The sequence below is a fragment of the Cygnus olor genome, chromosome 24 (genome assembly GCF_009769625.2).
Source record: "Cygnus olor isolate bCygOlo1 chromosome 24, bCygOlo1.pri.v2, whole genome shotgun sequence".
In the NCBI taxonomy this organism is placed as follows: domain Eukaryota; kingdom Metazoa; phylum Chordata; class Aves; order Anseriformes; family Anatidae; genus Cygnus; species Cygnus olor.
In genome coordinates, this window is record NC_049192.1 from 1,853,812 (window position 1) to 1,868,685 (window position 14,874).

Consider the following 14,874-nt stretch of genomic DNA (forward strand, 5'->3'; position numbering starts at 1 on the left):
TGCTGTTGATGCTGAGCCTCTCTGCCCCCTCCGCTCCCCCTCGCACTTGAAATTCAGCCGGCGCCGCCGGCTGCGCGCAGCCATTTGTTAGGCATGTGAGGTGGTGACAGCCCCTTAATCCAAATGGGCCTCCGCTGGAGTCAATTCATTTATTTCACTAAGAAAAACGTCAACCAAAAATTACAAAATAGGCACGTAACAGAAGATGGGCGAATAAACCTCCCACGGTGACACCTGGTCCTGCTGCTGCCTGGGGATTGCTCAGGTCAACCGTGGTGCTGGGGGTCATTGGTGCTGGGCAGGGGAGGTGCAGTGTGTGAAGTGTCCCCATGGGCCCTCCGATGTCACCTGCTGGGGACTAGGGTGGCCGGGGGGATGTGGCAGCTCCCCAGGGATGGCCACCAGCAGCACGGACGTGCCCCAGCTCCGGCAGCAGCTGGAGGCAGTTGTCATCTGGCGGTGACATCCCATCGGTGGTTCCTGGTCTGAGCCCCAGCGCAGCAGAAGCGCCCGTCACTGGGACACGTTGGCACAGGTTTGTTGTTTGCTCACTCCCTGCCACCATTTTCCCCACCTGCAGCCCAAATCCCCTCCACTTGGAAGCAAGCAGTTGGTCGGTTGGTGTTCTCTGGCCACCGGGTGAAGGGTGCTGTGGCAGCACAGCACCACCAGTGTTAGTGCAGCTGTGGCTCCAGGCGTGCACCGAGCGTGCCGCTGTGGCTTTTGGCATGGGCTGTTCTGCTGAGCAGCATTTTGTTTTATTTTATTTTTCAAATAAAAGGCAGAATATTATAAAATTGTCCTCCTTTGATGGTATGAAACCCTGATTTTATAATCATGACTCTAATTATGGCTCTTGAGCTTTCAAAGTTTGTTAACATCATTAAAACATTTACCCTGGGCAGATAACAGCAAGCGTTAGCATGAGAGCTGCCTTTTAAAGATGAATACAGATAAAAGGACCCTCTTAAGGCTTCTGTGGGCAGACTGAATTCCAAGACTGTAATGACTCACCATATGCTCCAGCCACGCAATCTATCAGCCAGCAATTAGGTTAATGTTGGTGAAAGGGCCACTTAGCCCAGCAATCAGCACCCTACAGCTCTGCCGAATGCATCATTTTGTAACAAGGTACCTGCTGGGGATTTGGCTTTTATCAGAAATCAGGATCAGGTGTACTGAGGTCGTTCGTGCCCCTGTCCCTTGCAGGGTCATGCCTGGTGCTGTACCAGAGATGCGCTCCGTGCCCTCGGCTGCTGCTTCAGGGGCCAACAGTTGAGTATTTGGTGTTCCCCCTGTGCATAGCCCTTGGTGTGTGTATCTCGAGCGGGGCTTTGTTTGCCCGCCTGCTGCGGAAGTACAGATTACTGCTCCCAGATTGCAGCCCTCTGCCCTGACCCTCGCTGAAAGCCAGCCTCCTCGGCACTGGCTTGCGGGAGGAGAAGTAATGAGGAGGCAGGCGGAGGAGAGAGGTGCCCAGGCGATGGCTGGCTGAAAGGCAGAGCAGAACACGTGGCAGATTAAGGCATGCAGCTGAGATGCTTCCCTTTCTGTTCTGCAAAGGCAGCGTCTCTCTAGGCAACCTGTTTTGATCTGCAGCAATAAGGACTTTCACACGAGAGCTCTTTATTAGCATGTATGTATTTCGTTAGGCCTCCTGGCATCACCTGTGCATGCTGTTTGCAGGTTCTTTCTTCCTTTCGTCTTTTTATTTTAGTTTGCTCGTAGTGAATTTAATGCTGCTGAAGGCTGCTGAAATGCTGCCTTCACAAATTGGATCCTTTCATGCATTTGCACATGATCAGTGGAAAAGCAAGCATTTCCCCTGCCACTTTGCAAAAGCACCTTCAGCCTCAGCAGGGAAAGAAAACTCTGGTTTTTCCTCCAGCTCTGGCTCTCAGGCCAAGCACTGACAAGCATTTCCTTGCCTTCATCACTGCTCCCTCTGCCGAGGCAGGTTACTCATATCCTCAGGTTTCCAGTGCCTGGCACAATGCTCTTGACTTTCTTTCCAGCATTGCCATGGGAGCAAGCAGCAGATCCCTTAGGTCTACCTAAAGACCTCAGCCAGCTGATGTCCCTGTGGAAACCTCTTGCTGCATCCATGACAAACGTGCTGGCACGGCGGCGTTCAGTGCTGTCAGCTCCAGGAGGCATCACCAGTGCCCTGGGAGCTTTGGGTGGCGGGGCTCAGCCCCTCCGGCCACCACCGTGCACGCCAGCAGCCCCTGTCTGAGCTCCCGATGTCACCTTGGGGTGCCCCCGAGGGGCTGAGCTGGGTGCAGAGGAGCACAGGATCCGTGTCTCTGGTTTCCACTGACTCCATCCACCAGCGTCAGCATGCTCAGCCCTGTCCCCACGGCAAAGCTTGCTCGCCGCGTCTGTCTCTATCATCCCAGAGCAGGTTTCTCCATTTTTGATTAACTGGGAGACTGCAGTGTGAGCTGTTCCCTTAATGAACTCATCTGTTACTCTAAGGACTTCGCACTCACTTTGCTACTGGCTAATATATTGCCATTAGTGCTCTGCTTTGCTCTGGAGTTTACAGCTTGTAATAATTATGTCTAATTTTGATTTTTTTTCTTTAAATCACTACATGGGGTAAAAATAGACTCAGTAATTAACTTCTTTCAGAGAGGCAGATATCAAAGTTAAAGAGGGGGGAGGGGAAAAAAAAAAAAAAGAACCTAGCTCCGCACAGGGTGCTGCTGGCACCTCCTGACAAAGCCTCACTGCGGCGTTTCTGCTTCCAGGATCGTCTGTGAAATGGGGCAGGCGCTTCCAGGGATCAGCTCCGGCCCAGTGCTCCTGTGCATCGGAGAGTGCAAGCCCGAGTTCACAGCCAGGTCCGCGCAGCAGTACTCCTTCGTGGTGAGTGCCCTGCGAGGCGGGGAGCGCCCTGCAAGGCTTGGGCTCTGCAGGGGCACGTGGCAAACGCTGGGGCTCCGACACCAAAAGGCAACCCCAGATTTTTCAAATGCTTTCCCCATAATGTTGCACGAGCTGCTTGTTTGGAGCTGCCCAGTCAATGAGCCTGGTTTTCAGGATGTAAAGCTTGTGTGGGTTTACAGAATAGACAGGATTTAGATGGGAACCTTCAACCAGGGTTTCTACAGCATTTGGTTTCAGCTTTGCACCTCCAGAATAGAGATAACCCTTGACTTGCTGGGCTAGGTTACTCCTTGCGAAGTGCGTTGGTGTACTCGGAGCAGGAGCACTTCGCAAAGCATGGCTTTGTTCTATACCCAAGGGCTTTTCTGTGCATAATTTTCCAAGGAATTGGAGTTGGGACTCAAATTTTTATCCCGTCTTGGGTAAGGAAGAGTGATGAATGAACATTGTTACTTTGGGCCTTAGCTAAGGGCAGAAATCTACAGCAGTGCTTCTGCTTGGTTTTGAAGGTTTGCTTGCCTGTGTATGCACAGTACAGGCACTGGTGGGGCTTTTTGCTTGAACACAGAAACACACAGAGAAAGAGAGCAAGCACCCGAGTCCACCCTTAACTTTAGGGTCATGAAGTTCCCATTTTCTGTACCATGATATTCCATTGTACCTTCAGAAACCAGTGTTACAGGCCAGGAGTGCTGCTGCTCCCAGGACACCTCTGTCTACTTGAGAGTAAAGTGAAGAGATTCAGGGATCACGGATTCCTTCTCTCCTTTGGGTATTTCCGTGTTGCTAGATGAGGTGAAATTTTGCTTAAATACACCAGAACAGCCTTTGATCATCACAGGGCACTGCCAGTCCCCAGACTGGCCATTAGTTAAAGGCAGATTCCCAGGTGGCACAAAAGAGGATGCTCTCTTGGTTTGTGTTGAACAATAATCAGGAGCCAGTGGAAGGCAATATCAGCAATGAGTTGTGGAGTAGTACCTTGCAGCAACCTGGTAAGCATATGTCGAGCATCATCCTTTGCATTGTTGCTTCTGATTTTCAGCACCCACTATGATTATCGTTTCTTTTTTCAGGCATCTAAAACTTCGCATATATCATTTCCTTTTGTTACTTGGCCTCTATTTTTTCTCTTTGGGGCCGCCACAAATTCCATTACAGCTGGTTTATGCCATTAAAGTCAGTAGTAAAATTGATTGGTACCTTAAAGCAGAGCTGTGCTTTGACCCTGGGAGGGTTCGTGCCTTGGTGAGCTCATCTGGTGTCTGCTACCAGGCGGGAGCTGTGCTCGCACCCTAATTACACCCATTTCGTCTGGGGAGGTGGAACCTTGGAGCTACTTCGGATCTGTAAATCTGTCACAATTATCACCAAATCATGAGCTGAAGATGGAAAATTCTCATATAGCTTTCAGACCCTCATCCGCTGCCAGCCTCCTTGCCTCAGGACTGGGAGGTTTTGCAGGTCTCTGGTTTGCGCCCTCAAATCTACAGCTTCTCGGGGTTGCAGCCCCAGCTTCTGGGCCTGGCAATGCTTTAAATTTTGGAGGATTGTAAGAAGCTGGAGCTAAGAAATGTGTGAAGTACCCGCTCTGGGTGTCCCTGGGTTCCCACGAGCAGCCTGTCCCCAGTGCAGGGCCGGCAGCAGGAAGAAGGAATTTCCCCCCCTGTAAAATTATTCCATAATTATCCACAATGGGGTGGATTGTGTGTTTTTCGTAGGAGTGAGGAATCAGGGTCAAACGGGCTTTTGGTCTGAGCTGCTGTGCAGGCGCTGCGCACCCAGAAAACCCCAGTTGTGTTTGGAAAGCAGCACAAACGCAGCGAGCTGCCAGGCAGGTGGCACCGAGGGAGTGGGGCTGGGAGGCTGCCAGCTGCAGATGAGAGTCATAAAGAGGGTAATGGGGAAGCATTAGTAAAACAATTTGGTTATATCCACTGATGGAAAACAAATAAAAAGGTACTATCTTTCTGCAAATTCCATTAAGGGGGACAAATAGCTATCACGAGCACGAGGCAGGATAAAGAGGTGGCACTGCTGCCATAATATCACTGACAAAATGTCAAGTGGGATGTATATGCACTCACCGAGATGTCTTCCCATCGGCAGTAGGAAACAGGCTCTGCCCCCACGGTGCCAGCATGCTGCTTCACATGAGGCTGGGGCTGCTGGCGCTGCGTTTTGTTAATGTGGTCCAGTATTTCCCATTACCGTGCCCTGGTTTTAGTTTTATTTTTTATGTTTTACCACAGCAGCAAACTTTAGGCGGTTGTGTTCGGATCTCCATTGTGGCAGTTTGCATGGTTTGCACTCCAGTTCATTTTTGAAACCGCAGTGCAAACAGCTGGCTTTGTTTATTTATTGAGGAACAAAGGCAAAGGTAAGTACTTGAGTTTGCCCAGGCTGAACTTGCAGTTACTTCTCTGAGGTGTGTTTCGTTCACAGCAGGGTTCAAAATTTTAGCAGGAGGTTTGTCAGGTGTCTGGGACACGTCTCTGTTTTGCTTTGACAAGGGTTTTCTTTTGCTCCCCGTGCACAGGCAGGAGCACTGCTGACCTTCTCCTCGTCTTTCCTCAGACGCCGGCCGTGAGCTTCCTGACGCCCAGCCGCGGCCCCGAGTCGGGCGGGACACTGGTCACCATCGCCGGGCACCACCTGGGCGCTGGCAGCCGCGTCTCCGTGCTGCTGGGGAACCAGAGCTGCGCCTTCCAGGGGTAAGGGGCCGAGGCCGGACACGGGGCTGCTGTAGCCAAGCATGCATCAAAAATTTTTGAGCCTCAAAAATGCATCTGGGAACCCCTGAGAGCTCCCCTGCTTTCATTTATTTTGTGAGGTTGTTGTCTTTCCTATTGTCACTGAGCCTTACTTGGTGAAGGATGGGGCGCATCTGTAGTAGTGCTGGCCATTGGTCCGCTTTAAGGCTGTTAGGTGTTTAACTGGTCCAAAAATCTCAGGCAAACAGCACTGCAGTTGTAAAATGTTTACAGCAGTCATCAGTACCTGCCCCCAGACTGGTGTGATCTGATGAAAATGTAATATTTATAGAATCACAGAAACATTTAGATTGGAAAAGACCTAAAGGTCGTCAAGTCCAACCGCTAACCTCGCACAGCCAAGTCTGCCACTGAAGAAATGTTTTGACAAACTTCAGGTTTCTCTTTTCACAGACCAGCACCTCACACAACTTTTGTTGCAGCCCCTGCTGTGGGTGTCTGCCCCTTCCAAAAACCATCAGAGCTGGGGGGGGGGGCCCTGAGTGGCGGAGCAGAGCCGGGATCCTCACCCGCCTGCTGCCGAGGATCACACACAGCCACAAATCTCCCACGGGATATCTAGGGCAAATTTGCTTTTTACCCAGCAGTGTAAACGCCGAGTTGACATTTGCAGGGTTTAATGGGTTTTCTTGAGGCTTAGTTAAAAAAAGACACCAGCAGTGAACATCTGTGTGCATCATATACGCACCCCGCACTGGGCGCACCCAGGCACCCCGCTGCCACTGGGTGCCACTGGGTGCCACGTGTACCCGCGAGCCTGAGCCAGGAGCCTGAGCCACAAGGCACCAACTCGGAGCCCGTGCCCAGTCCCTGCAGGCTGGGGCTTCCCTTTGCTTTTTCTCTGCGGCTTGCAAGCCTTGGAAATGCCCAGGAACCCGACCGAAGCGGTGTGATGTGTGCAGGGATTCTGCCTTCTAAATCCCAGCTCGGGCTGCCCAGGAGGATTGAAGGAAGTTTCTGGGAATGCAATGACCCCTGGAGGTGAATTTCTCATCTGGAAGACGACAAGGTTCACGGTTATGGGATCTGTGAATATGCAGACATGGGAACGTGTTGGGATATTAAGTGATCATTCCCTGTCCGTCTTCAGCCAAGCACCACAGGAGCAGGCTGGGCCTTGGCCTTCCTTGCACCTGTTGTGACACCAGATGAACCTGGCACCATGGTATGGGGCCAGTGGAAATGCTGAGCATCAACAATTATTTATTCCATCAGCCTCAGAATAGCTAAACAGCTTCTTGGTTCCCACTTCATGGTGTAGATGAGAAGGGGTGGATTATGAAGAGCCTGTTAATAATGCAGAAGGCTTTAATGGACTTCCTCAGCTCTTGTTGTGTGCCTGGTGTCTGCTATGTATCTGAGAAAACAGGAACTGAAGGACATTGGAGGCATTGACTGCATCTGTTGCTCCTTTTATACTTCCTTTTCTTGGATGATTCCCTCTGCTGAGCCCTGTGCACTCAGGGATGTTCGGAAAGCTCCGAGAGTCTGCCAAGTCCCAGGTGGCACTGACACACCCTGGAGCCTGCCCTTCCTGTGCCGGATAGCACCCATGGGGACGGATCCCAGCCAGAAGTTTAGAAAGGGCACAAGCCTCACACCACTCCCAGCCCTGCTGCTTAACTCCTGGCCGCTGCACTCGCCTCCCCATCATCCCCACCCCAGGAATGGAAGGAGGACTTGGGCATGCCTGGGGTGCTCCAGGAGGTGTGGGCATGCTGCAGACGAGCTCTCCGAGTGCTAAGCACTGCAGCCCATCCATCAGCATTTCTTCCCGTATCCGAAGCAGAGATGCCAGATTGGCTCCTCGACGCACACAGGTGATTGCGTTACCATCAGCACAAGCAGCCTGCAAGCCAGCCTGGGGGTAGAATTAGCCTTGTAATAAAATCCCTTAAATATATGATTATATTCAGGCAACCTGCAGATACTGACCTGCAAAACCTGGAAGTGGTCTGAAGTCTTGGCGTGTTCTAATTACCCCAGGCAAGCAGAAACTTAAACAAAACAAGCGGCAGTATATAAATGACTCCATCTTTCTTGAGGGGTCACACTGTGCACTTTGTTTTGCTTGGACTGTTTTGAGGCAATGAACTTCAATTGTACGAGAGGGAGTGGGGGAGCTTGATTAGATGAAGCGGTTCCTAATGAGATTCACTCTAATTACAGCTTCCCCCATTCTCACGTCTCTGATCGGAGGAGTGGGTAGATTCACCATGACGACACAATAATAGCACTGAAAGCTAATTAACTGCTCGCGGGGAGCGGCGGTGCCAGCAGCCCTGCGTCACGCCGGGGCTCACGCCGGAGCTGAGGGGCAGGGAGAGGCAGCACAAGTGTGCAACGTGAGATAACGGGGTGGGAGGCAGGGGGTGCAGGCGGCGAGCGCATCCATAGGAGCAGCCAAGGCTGGTTTGCTTCGGATGCTTCAGGAGCTTGTTGCTGTTGCCTCAGTTGTGCTGGGTGGGTGTGCAGAGGTGTAAGGCTGGAAGCACCATGGTGCAGTCAGAAGCCCTCCTAAAAAGCCCGGTGTGGAGCGGTGCCTTCCTCAACGAGGTGATGGGTACGTAAGGATCTGGAGAGAGGACCACAGCACATAACTCACGTGGAGACACCACTGGAAGCAGAGCAGTGGGCATGCTGAGTGCGAGCCTCAGCCATTGAGGCACCTCCGTGGGTTGTGCAGCATCTGAGGAGGGTGAAGATGGAGCGTGCAGGAGTGCCAGGTTTTGGTTTAAGTGCCAAACAATAACAGCAGTGAGATGCTGAAGAGCTGCCTGTCGTCTCCCCTGTGCTGGCAGAACAGGAGCCAAAGCTCAACGAGCCGTGGAAGCAGCGTGGCCTTTCCTACCCTCGGGGCGAGAGCAGAGACGCAGGCTTGGGCACGGGGCTCCCAGGGACGAGGCTCCAGCACTGCACGCCGAGCAGCAGCGCTGCCGGGCTGTGTGGCCATGAGCAGCTCCATCTCCGCTGCGATTCCCTTGGCCCTGCAGCAGGACATCAGAGCTCGTTTTCCTTTTCCATCCACTGCCCAACTCCCTTGTGCTTTGCCAGCACCACGCTTCCCAAGCCAGGGCTTCCGTGTGTCCGTCCCGCTGCTCACGAGGCCCCGTGTGTGCGGGGGGCGGGGGGAAGAATTTGGCTTTTGAGCGAGTTTACGCATCCCTTTTAAAAAGCAGCCATCTGTTTTCACACACCCAACAGAAGGCAGCAGGTTCAGAGAGGGATGCGGGAGGCTGCAGTTTGGCGCAAAAAGTGCTTTTCGCTTCTCTCCGGGGAGGCAGGCAGAGCCCCTGCTTGCATGGAGCTCTGCCCTCCCTCCCATGTCTCAGCAGCTCAGCACCTTTGTGGGCTTCAGAGCACGGGGCTTAGTGAGGGGCCAGCCTTGCTGGGAGCTGCGGGGCTGCCCCACGGGGACGGGTTTGGGGGCTGCCCAATGACTCTCCCCCCGCTCCTCTCCTGCGCAGGCGGTCCACGAACGAGATCGTGTGCATGTCGGCCCCGTCAGCCCATGGCCTGGGGCCCGTCCACGTCTCCGTGAGCGTCGACCGGGCCCAGCTGGAGCAGACCTTGCTGTTTGAGTACATCGATGACCCGAAGGTGCAGCACATCGAACCCGAGTGGAGCATCGCCAGGTAACAGAGCTCTGGCAGCAGGTCACAGAGCGACCTCGCCTGGTCTGGTGGTCTCCTCTGGGTGAGGGTGAAAGAAGGACAGTTGGGAATTACACGGTCCGTCCAAGGTCCTGCATTCATCAGTGCTAGACGTCTGCAGCACTCGCATTTACTGAAAATCAGGTCCGGAGTTACTAAAGTCGTAATTGCCAAGGCAGTTACAGCAATAGCAGCCCACACCGAGACTCTGGGAGCACGAATAAAGCCCCAAGAACACTTCCATCTGCTGAAGAAGTGCACAATTGCTCATTAAAGGCTTCTTTTTGTAGTTGTGGGATAAAACAAAACCAGCAGCCACCGAGAAAGGAAAAAGCTGATGCTAATCAAAACGCACTGTTTATCCAAGATTGACTGCCAGGAACGGTGGCAGGCGCTGTCACGTCGCTGTGACGTGGTTGCTGCTAAAAACCCTGGGCTCTGCTCGTCCCCTGGCACTGCTTTAATGGCTGTGCTCACGAGGGATGTAACACAGCCGTTCATCTCAAATTCCAATTATTTTTTAAAATTACCCATGAAAGAAGGAAGTATCTCGCAGCAGGCTCTGTGAGATGTTTGCTTTGAGCCCCAGTTCAAGATTGCCTCTTGGTTGGGGTGAGGCGGGTTTGATGGGCTTGTCAGAACTGCTGAGAGATGATCCGAACAAAACAGCCAGCCTCTGCCGTAGAGGAGCTGGAGATTTGGGTGAATTTGGGCTGTGCTGCTGCAATGAACACAAAAAAGAAAAAGCCAGGAGGGGAAGACACTTGTGGTGTCTGCTGCTCAGGTGCAGCGTGCGCCCGTCCCCCCGCCACCCATGCTATTTGTCGTGCGCTGCCACATTCCTTGGAAACATCGCTGTGGAAGCCATTGAATGCTGTGACTAATTTATTGTTCTTAGTTAGTCTCGGCTCAGTTGATTTTTTTGGTCCCATTTCTCGTCCTGCTGTCTTGCAGTGCTGGCTTGCAGAAGGAGGCAGGCTCGTTAAGTTGTGAGCCGTTGCTCCCGGCCGCTCGGGCTGGGCTGCACATCCCCATTGTCACCCGGTGCTCCCACATCTGCAGAAAGCATCTTTCTGAGACCAGCAAGCATCCTCATTGCCAGGCACAGCCCCGGCCCCATCCTCCTGCCGGTCACTAACCGCCTGTCTCCCGGTTCTCCGCAGCGGGCACACGCCTCTGACCGTCACAGGCTCCAACCTAGACGTCATCCAGGAGCCACGGATCCGAGTCAAGCACAACGGCAAGGAGTCCATCAACGTAAGTGCTGCTGCTGGGCTGCGTCCCAGTGCCGAGCCACACAGCGGGACCCCTTGTTCTTGTACGTTACAGACAAGAATTGTACCTCCAGTACACTTGGAAATTATTTTGACCCGGTAAAACTGAAAAATACTGCTTCTACGCTGTGATCTTTCTGTATTATCTTGGAAAGGGCAAATCAGTTAGCAGTCTTTTCCTATTCACTTTCTCCCTTCCCCCAAAGACCTTTTTCTTCTGAGCTCTTTTTAAAAACATCTAATTTTGTTGTTAGCAGTAGCAGTTACAGTGTTACAAAAATAATTCCGAAGACACAGAATTGAGCGAAATTAAATCTTCCACTTCGAGTTGGGCCCTTGCTGCTCTGGAAGGCGAGAGTCTCATAAATCGTCAGCTCCCTGCTCCCAGGGCTGGAGGAGCCGCAGGTGTCCTCAGCCCGGCAGGAGCTGACCTCCCTGCTACCTCCACCATGGGCTGCCAGGGGATCATTCCTCTCTCCCCCAGCACCAGGGAACTGCCTCTAATCACCAATTTGTAGCAGAGGCCAGGTATTCATTAAGGGTCTGCTTCAAAGCTGGCATTGCCCACAAGGATGCAACGGGAAAGGAAAAGAGCAAGTGATCGGGTATGCAATCCTCCAGCTGCCTTAAAACATCTCTCACTTTGAAGCTCTCTCTATCTCTGCACCCGTGCCTGTGCTGGCTGGAAGGGAAGCAAATTCCCCCAAACTACGGGCGTAAAGTATTGAGCCTGGATGACATATTTCTAGCAAAGCTTGAATCCACCAGAGTTTTCAGGGAGCATTTAAGGACGGAGAACATCACTGTGCAAGTCAGAACTCGCCAGCACAGGGATGAGTTTTTCGCTGCTGCTGCTCACAGGTCCCAAAAAAGCATTTTGTCTTTTTGCACAGGTCTGCAAGGCTGTGAATGCCACGGCGCTGGCGTGCCTCGCGCCCGCCCTGGCCCCCGAGCACCGACCCGGCCTGGACGCCGTCGAGCGGCCTGATGAGTTCGGCTTCATCTTTAACAACGTGCAGTCCCTGCTGGTCTACAACGACACCAAGTTCATCTACTACCCCAACCCTACGTTTGAGCTCCTGAGCCCCACTGGGGTGCTGGAGCAGAAGCCGGGGTCGCCCATCATCCTGAAGGTAAGAGACCTCTGCAAGCCTGGCGGGATGCTGTCGGTGGCTTACTCAAGCCCTGCAGAGCAAAATGGGGGGCAAAATAGTTTCATATCTGTGCACACCCTATAGCTCTTACCAACACAGCTTTGTAAGGTAAAACCCAGGTCCTGTCCCATATAGTTGGATCAGTAAAGCTGTTGCAGCTCTACATGCAATGGCTGTGTGAAAACCCTATCATCTCCAGGAGGAAACAGAGCTTCTGCTAAGGGGACCTAGAAAGCAGGGGGTGAGGGAGGAGTTTTGTCCCCCTTTGGAGAATTGGAAACACCCGGAGGAGCCCCAGCATTTGTGCAAGTAATGACAACCAGAGAAACGCACCGCATCTCTGTAAAGTCTTCTCCACCTCTGTTGCCAGGGCAAAAACCTGTGCCCGCCTGCTCCCGGGGGAGCAAAGCTCAACTACACCGTGCTGATCGGAGAGACGCCCTGCGCCGTCACTGTCTCTGAGACCCAGCTGCTGTGCGAGCCTCCGAACCTCACTGGACAGCACAAAGTGACGGTAGGGACCGGCCGCTCCACTTGGCAGCACTTCTTCCCTGCCTCCTCCTCCTCCTCTCTGACCTGCTCAGGTACCAAGTTAAGTTCCCTGTCCAAGGACCAGTAGGATTTTAGATCTTTATGGCTAATTGGAAGCTTAAAATATTGATGTGGAAACATCTTATTGCCTCCTTGAGACTCGCTGCCCGCTGTCAGAGCCTTCCAGAAGCAATAAATAAGTACAGCGTTCAGCACCAGTTTCCATCCTTTCCCTGGTGTTGCTCACTCTCCCTGCAGGAATGGCGAGGCGAGTGTCAGCGCGCTGAATTCCCCCTCCTGCAGGACAGGGAAGCATTTTGTCAGTCCTCATAGCCAGGCTCGCTTTGCCAAGGGGATAGACAGAAGGTTTTGGCTTTTCCTGAGGTAGAAAGAGCCAGCAGTGTCTCAACACCGGACTGCCTGGATCAGCAGCCCCGTCCAGGCTGACAGTCAGTGCCTTCGCTTTGGTTTTGGGCACTGCTGCTTTCCCTCATCCGCTCGCAGACCAAGCACGCAGCTGCCGAAATGCTTGAGCAGAGCCCAAATGAGATTGTAATTGTGATTTATTTCTCTTGAAGTTCAGCATCCAAACCATATTCATATTATCACAGCGTGATGCACAGCAGCGCAACCTGGCCGGGAGCTGCTCGCATCTGTGGCCCGGGCGCGGCCAAGAAAAGCCGGCGCCGCCGTCAGCCTCGTCAGCCTCGGTGCATTTGCCCGTGTCTCTTCCCCTCTCCTCTTTCCTTCCTCCCCATTTGCTCGGGGTTCTTGTCAGGGCAATTGTCACCGGGTTGCTAATGTCCACGGGTTACAAAAGGGGCCTGAAAGCTGTAAAATGAAAGTCAAATGGAGCCATCAGATAAAAAGAACAAAGCCCTGATAGCGGAGGGCTGGCACATTTATCATGACTCGAAGCCTCCCTGCGTTCACAGGAGTTGAACCCTTTGTTTCTGATGGTGACCAGCGCTGCGCTGGCCAAGGCAGTGCAGTGCCTCTTCCCTAGGCATCTGTAGGGCGTCTGGGGCCAGGAGAGAGGGGCTTTGGGACAGGATAACACTCCAGCAGAAATCTCTGCTCACCCCCGCTGTGCTTTGTAGGTGCGCGTTGGTGGCATCGTCTTCTCCCCTGGCTCAGTGAGCATCAGCTCCGACAGCCTCCTCACCTTGCCGGCCATCGTCAGCATCGCGGCCGGCGGCAGCCTGCTTCTCATCATCGTCATCATCGTGCTCATCGCCTACAAGCGCAAGTCCCGGGAGAACGACCTGACCCTCAAGAGGCTGCAGATGCAGATGGACAATCTGGAGTCCCGGGTGGCCCTGGAGTGCAAGGAGGGTCAGTACCGTGCTGCCCCGTGCCTGGATGTCAGCCCTCCCTCACCCCTGCAGCCCTTCCCCTCCCTTTGCTCAGCCCCATGGGGACCGGTCCCTCCCCGTGCATTGGGTCCCCTGCCCTGGCCCTCACCACATCCCAGCCACCCGATGTTACAGGGGTAACTGTAGGGCTGGGACAGAAACCATTTGTCATGTCGTACATCCCTGTGAATTGCCGAATCCATCTGGAAAGGCACTTAGTGGATCAAAGACAAATAAATAGAAAGCTGCAAATTTCATAGTGTGACCTCTGGATGTATCGATAGGTGCATTGGATTTGTTCGGCTGATTTTAAAAGGGTAGCCTTGAAAGTGTGAGACAAAGCAGGAGTTATATTCAGGAGAGCCCACAGGTTTGTCATGGACACAGCCTGGCTGGGCATGTAGACCCTCCTGGGCCAACGTTTTGTGCTTTGGAGAATGAACTGCTAGGGCACGCGTACGGCCATAATATCCACGTTGAGGTCATGTCACGAGAGGAGGAATAAATTCCTTCCTGACCCCTGCAGCAGGCAGTTTCTGCTTGGATTTGATCTGCATCAGATTTGATTCTTTTGGTAACTGGTGGTGGAGGAGGAGGAGGAGGAGGACAGAAAATAAGGGAGGCACCAAGTTACGAAAATAGATCCTCATTTCTATCTGCAGCCTTTAAAGGTGTTTTAGGTGTGTGTACACAGGTGTGAACCGCATACAAATGAATAAGCATCTTTTGTTCTCAGTGTCTGTTCTCTGCAGCCTGTGCTCTCGGCTGCTGAGGGCGATTCTCCGAGGGTGAGGGTCTGCCTGAGCTACTGGCAAGGTCTGCTCGGCATCCACTGCTTGTGTGGGGGCAGGCAGCCCGCCCCAAGACTCTGCCCCGCAGCCTTGGTTCCCCGAGCTTGTGTCTGACCGTGCTGCTCTTTGTGTTCTCCCCAACAGCCTTTGCAGAGCTGCAGACAGACATCAACGAGTTAACCAGCGACCTGGATCGCTCCGGCATCCCCTACCTCGACTATCGGACGTATGCCATGCGGGTCCTTTTTCCTGGCATCGAGGACCATCCCGTCCTGCGGGAGCTGGAGGTAACGGACGGGCAGTGCCCTCCATGCCGAGTCTTGGTAGAGGCCCTGGAGTTATTAGCAGGCTGAGCCCCGAGCTCATTTTAACGAAGAACCTGGTGCTGTATCTCCATCGCACGCTGCTTGCTTCCTCTTTCCCAGTGCTGCTTTGGTTTTCTTTTCTCGG

The 14,874-nt window shown here is 53.1% G+C and overlaps 1 protein-coding gene across 3 annotated transcripts in view; it reads left to right on the plus strand.

Annotated features, from left to right (window-relative positions):
• PLXNA2 (plexin A2) overlaps window positions 1-14,874 on the plus strand; it is a 160,975-nt gene that overhangs the window by 121,464 nt on the left and 24,637 nt on the right. For 2 of the 3 annotated variants that reach the window (XM_040535550.1, XM_040535551.1), the window contains exons 14-21: window positions 2,754-2,871; window positions 5,470-5,606; window positions 9,134-9,301; window positions 10,483-10,576; window positions 11,487-11,726; window positions 12,118-12,261; window positions 13,379-13,613; window positions 14,569-14,711. In XM_040535550.1, the coding sequence (XP_040391484.1) occupies window positions 2,754-2,871; window positions 5,470-5,606; window positions 9,134-9,301; window positions 10,483-10,576; window positions 11,487-11,726; window positions 12,118-12,261; window positions 13,379-13,613; window positions 14,569-14,711 (1,279 nt within the window). Of the gene's footprint in view, window positions 1-2,753; window positions 2,872-5,469; window positions 5,607-6,316; window positions 9,031-9,133; window positions 9,302-10,482; window positions 10,577-11,486; window positions 11,727-12,117; window positions 12,262-13,378; window positions 13,614-14,568; window positions 14,712-14,874 lie in introns of those variants that run through there. The other variant, XM_040535552.1, reaches the window with a different exon arrangement.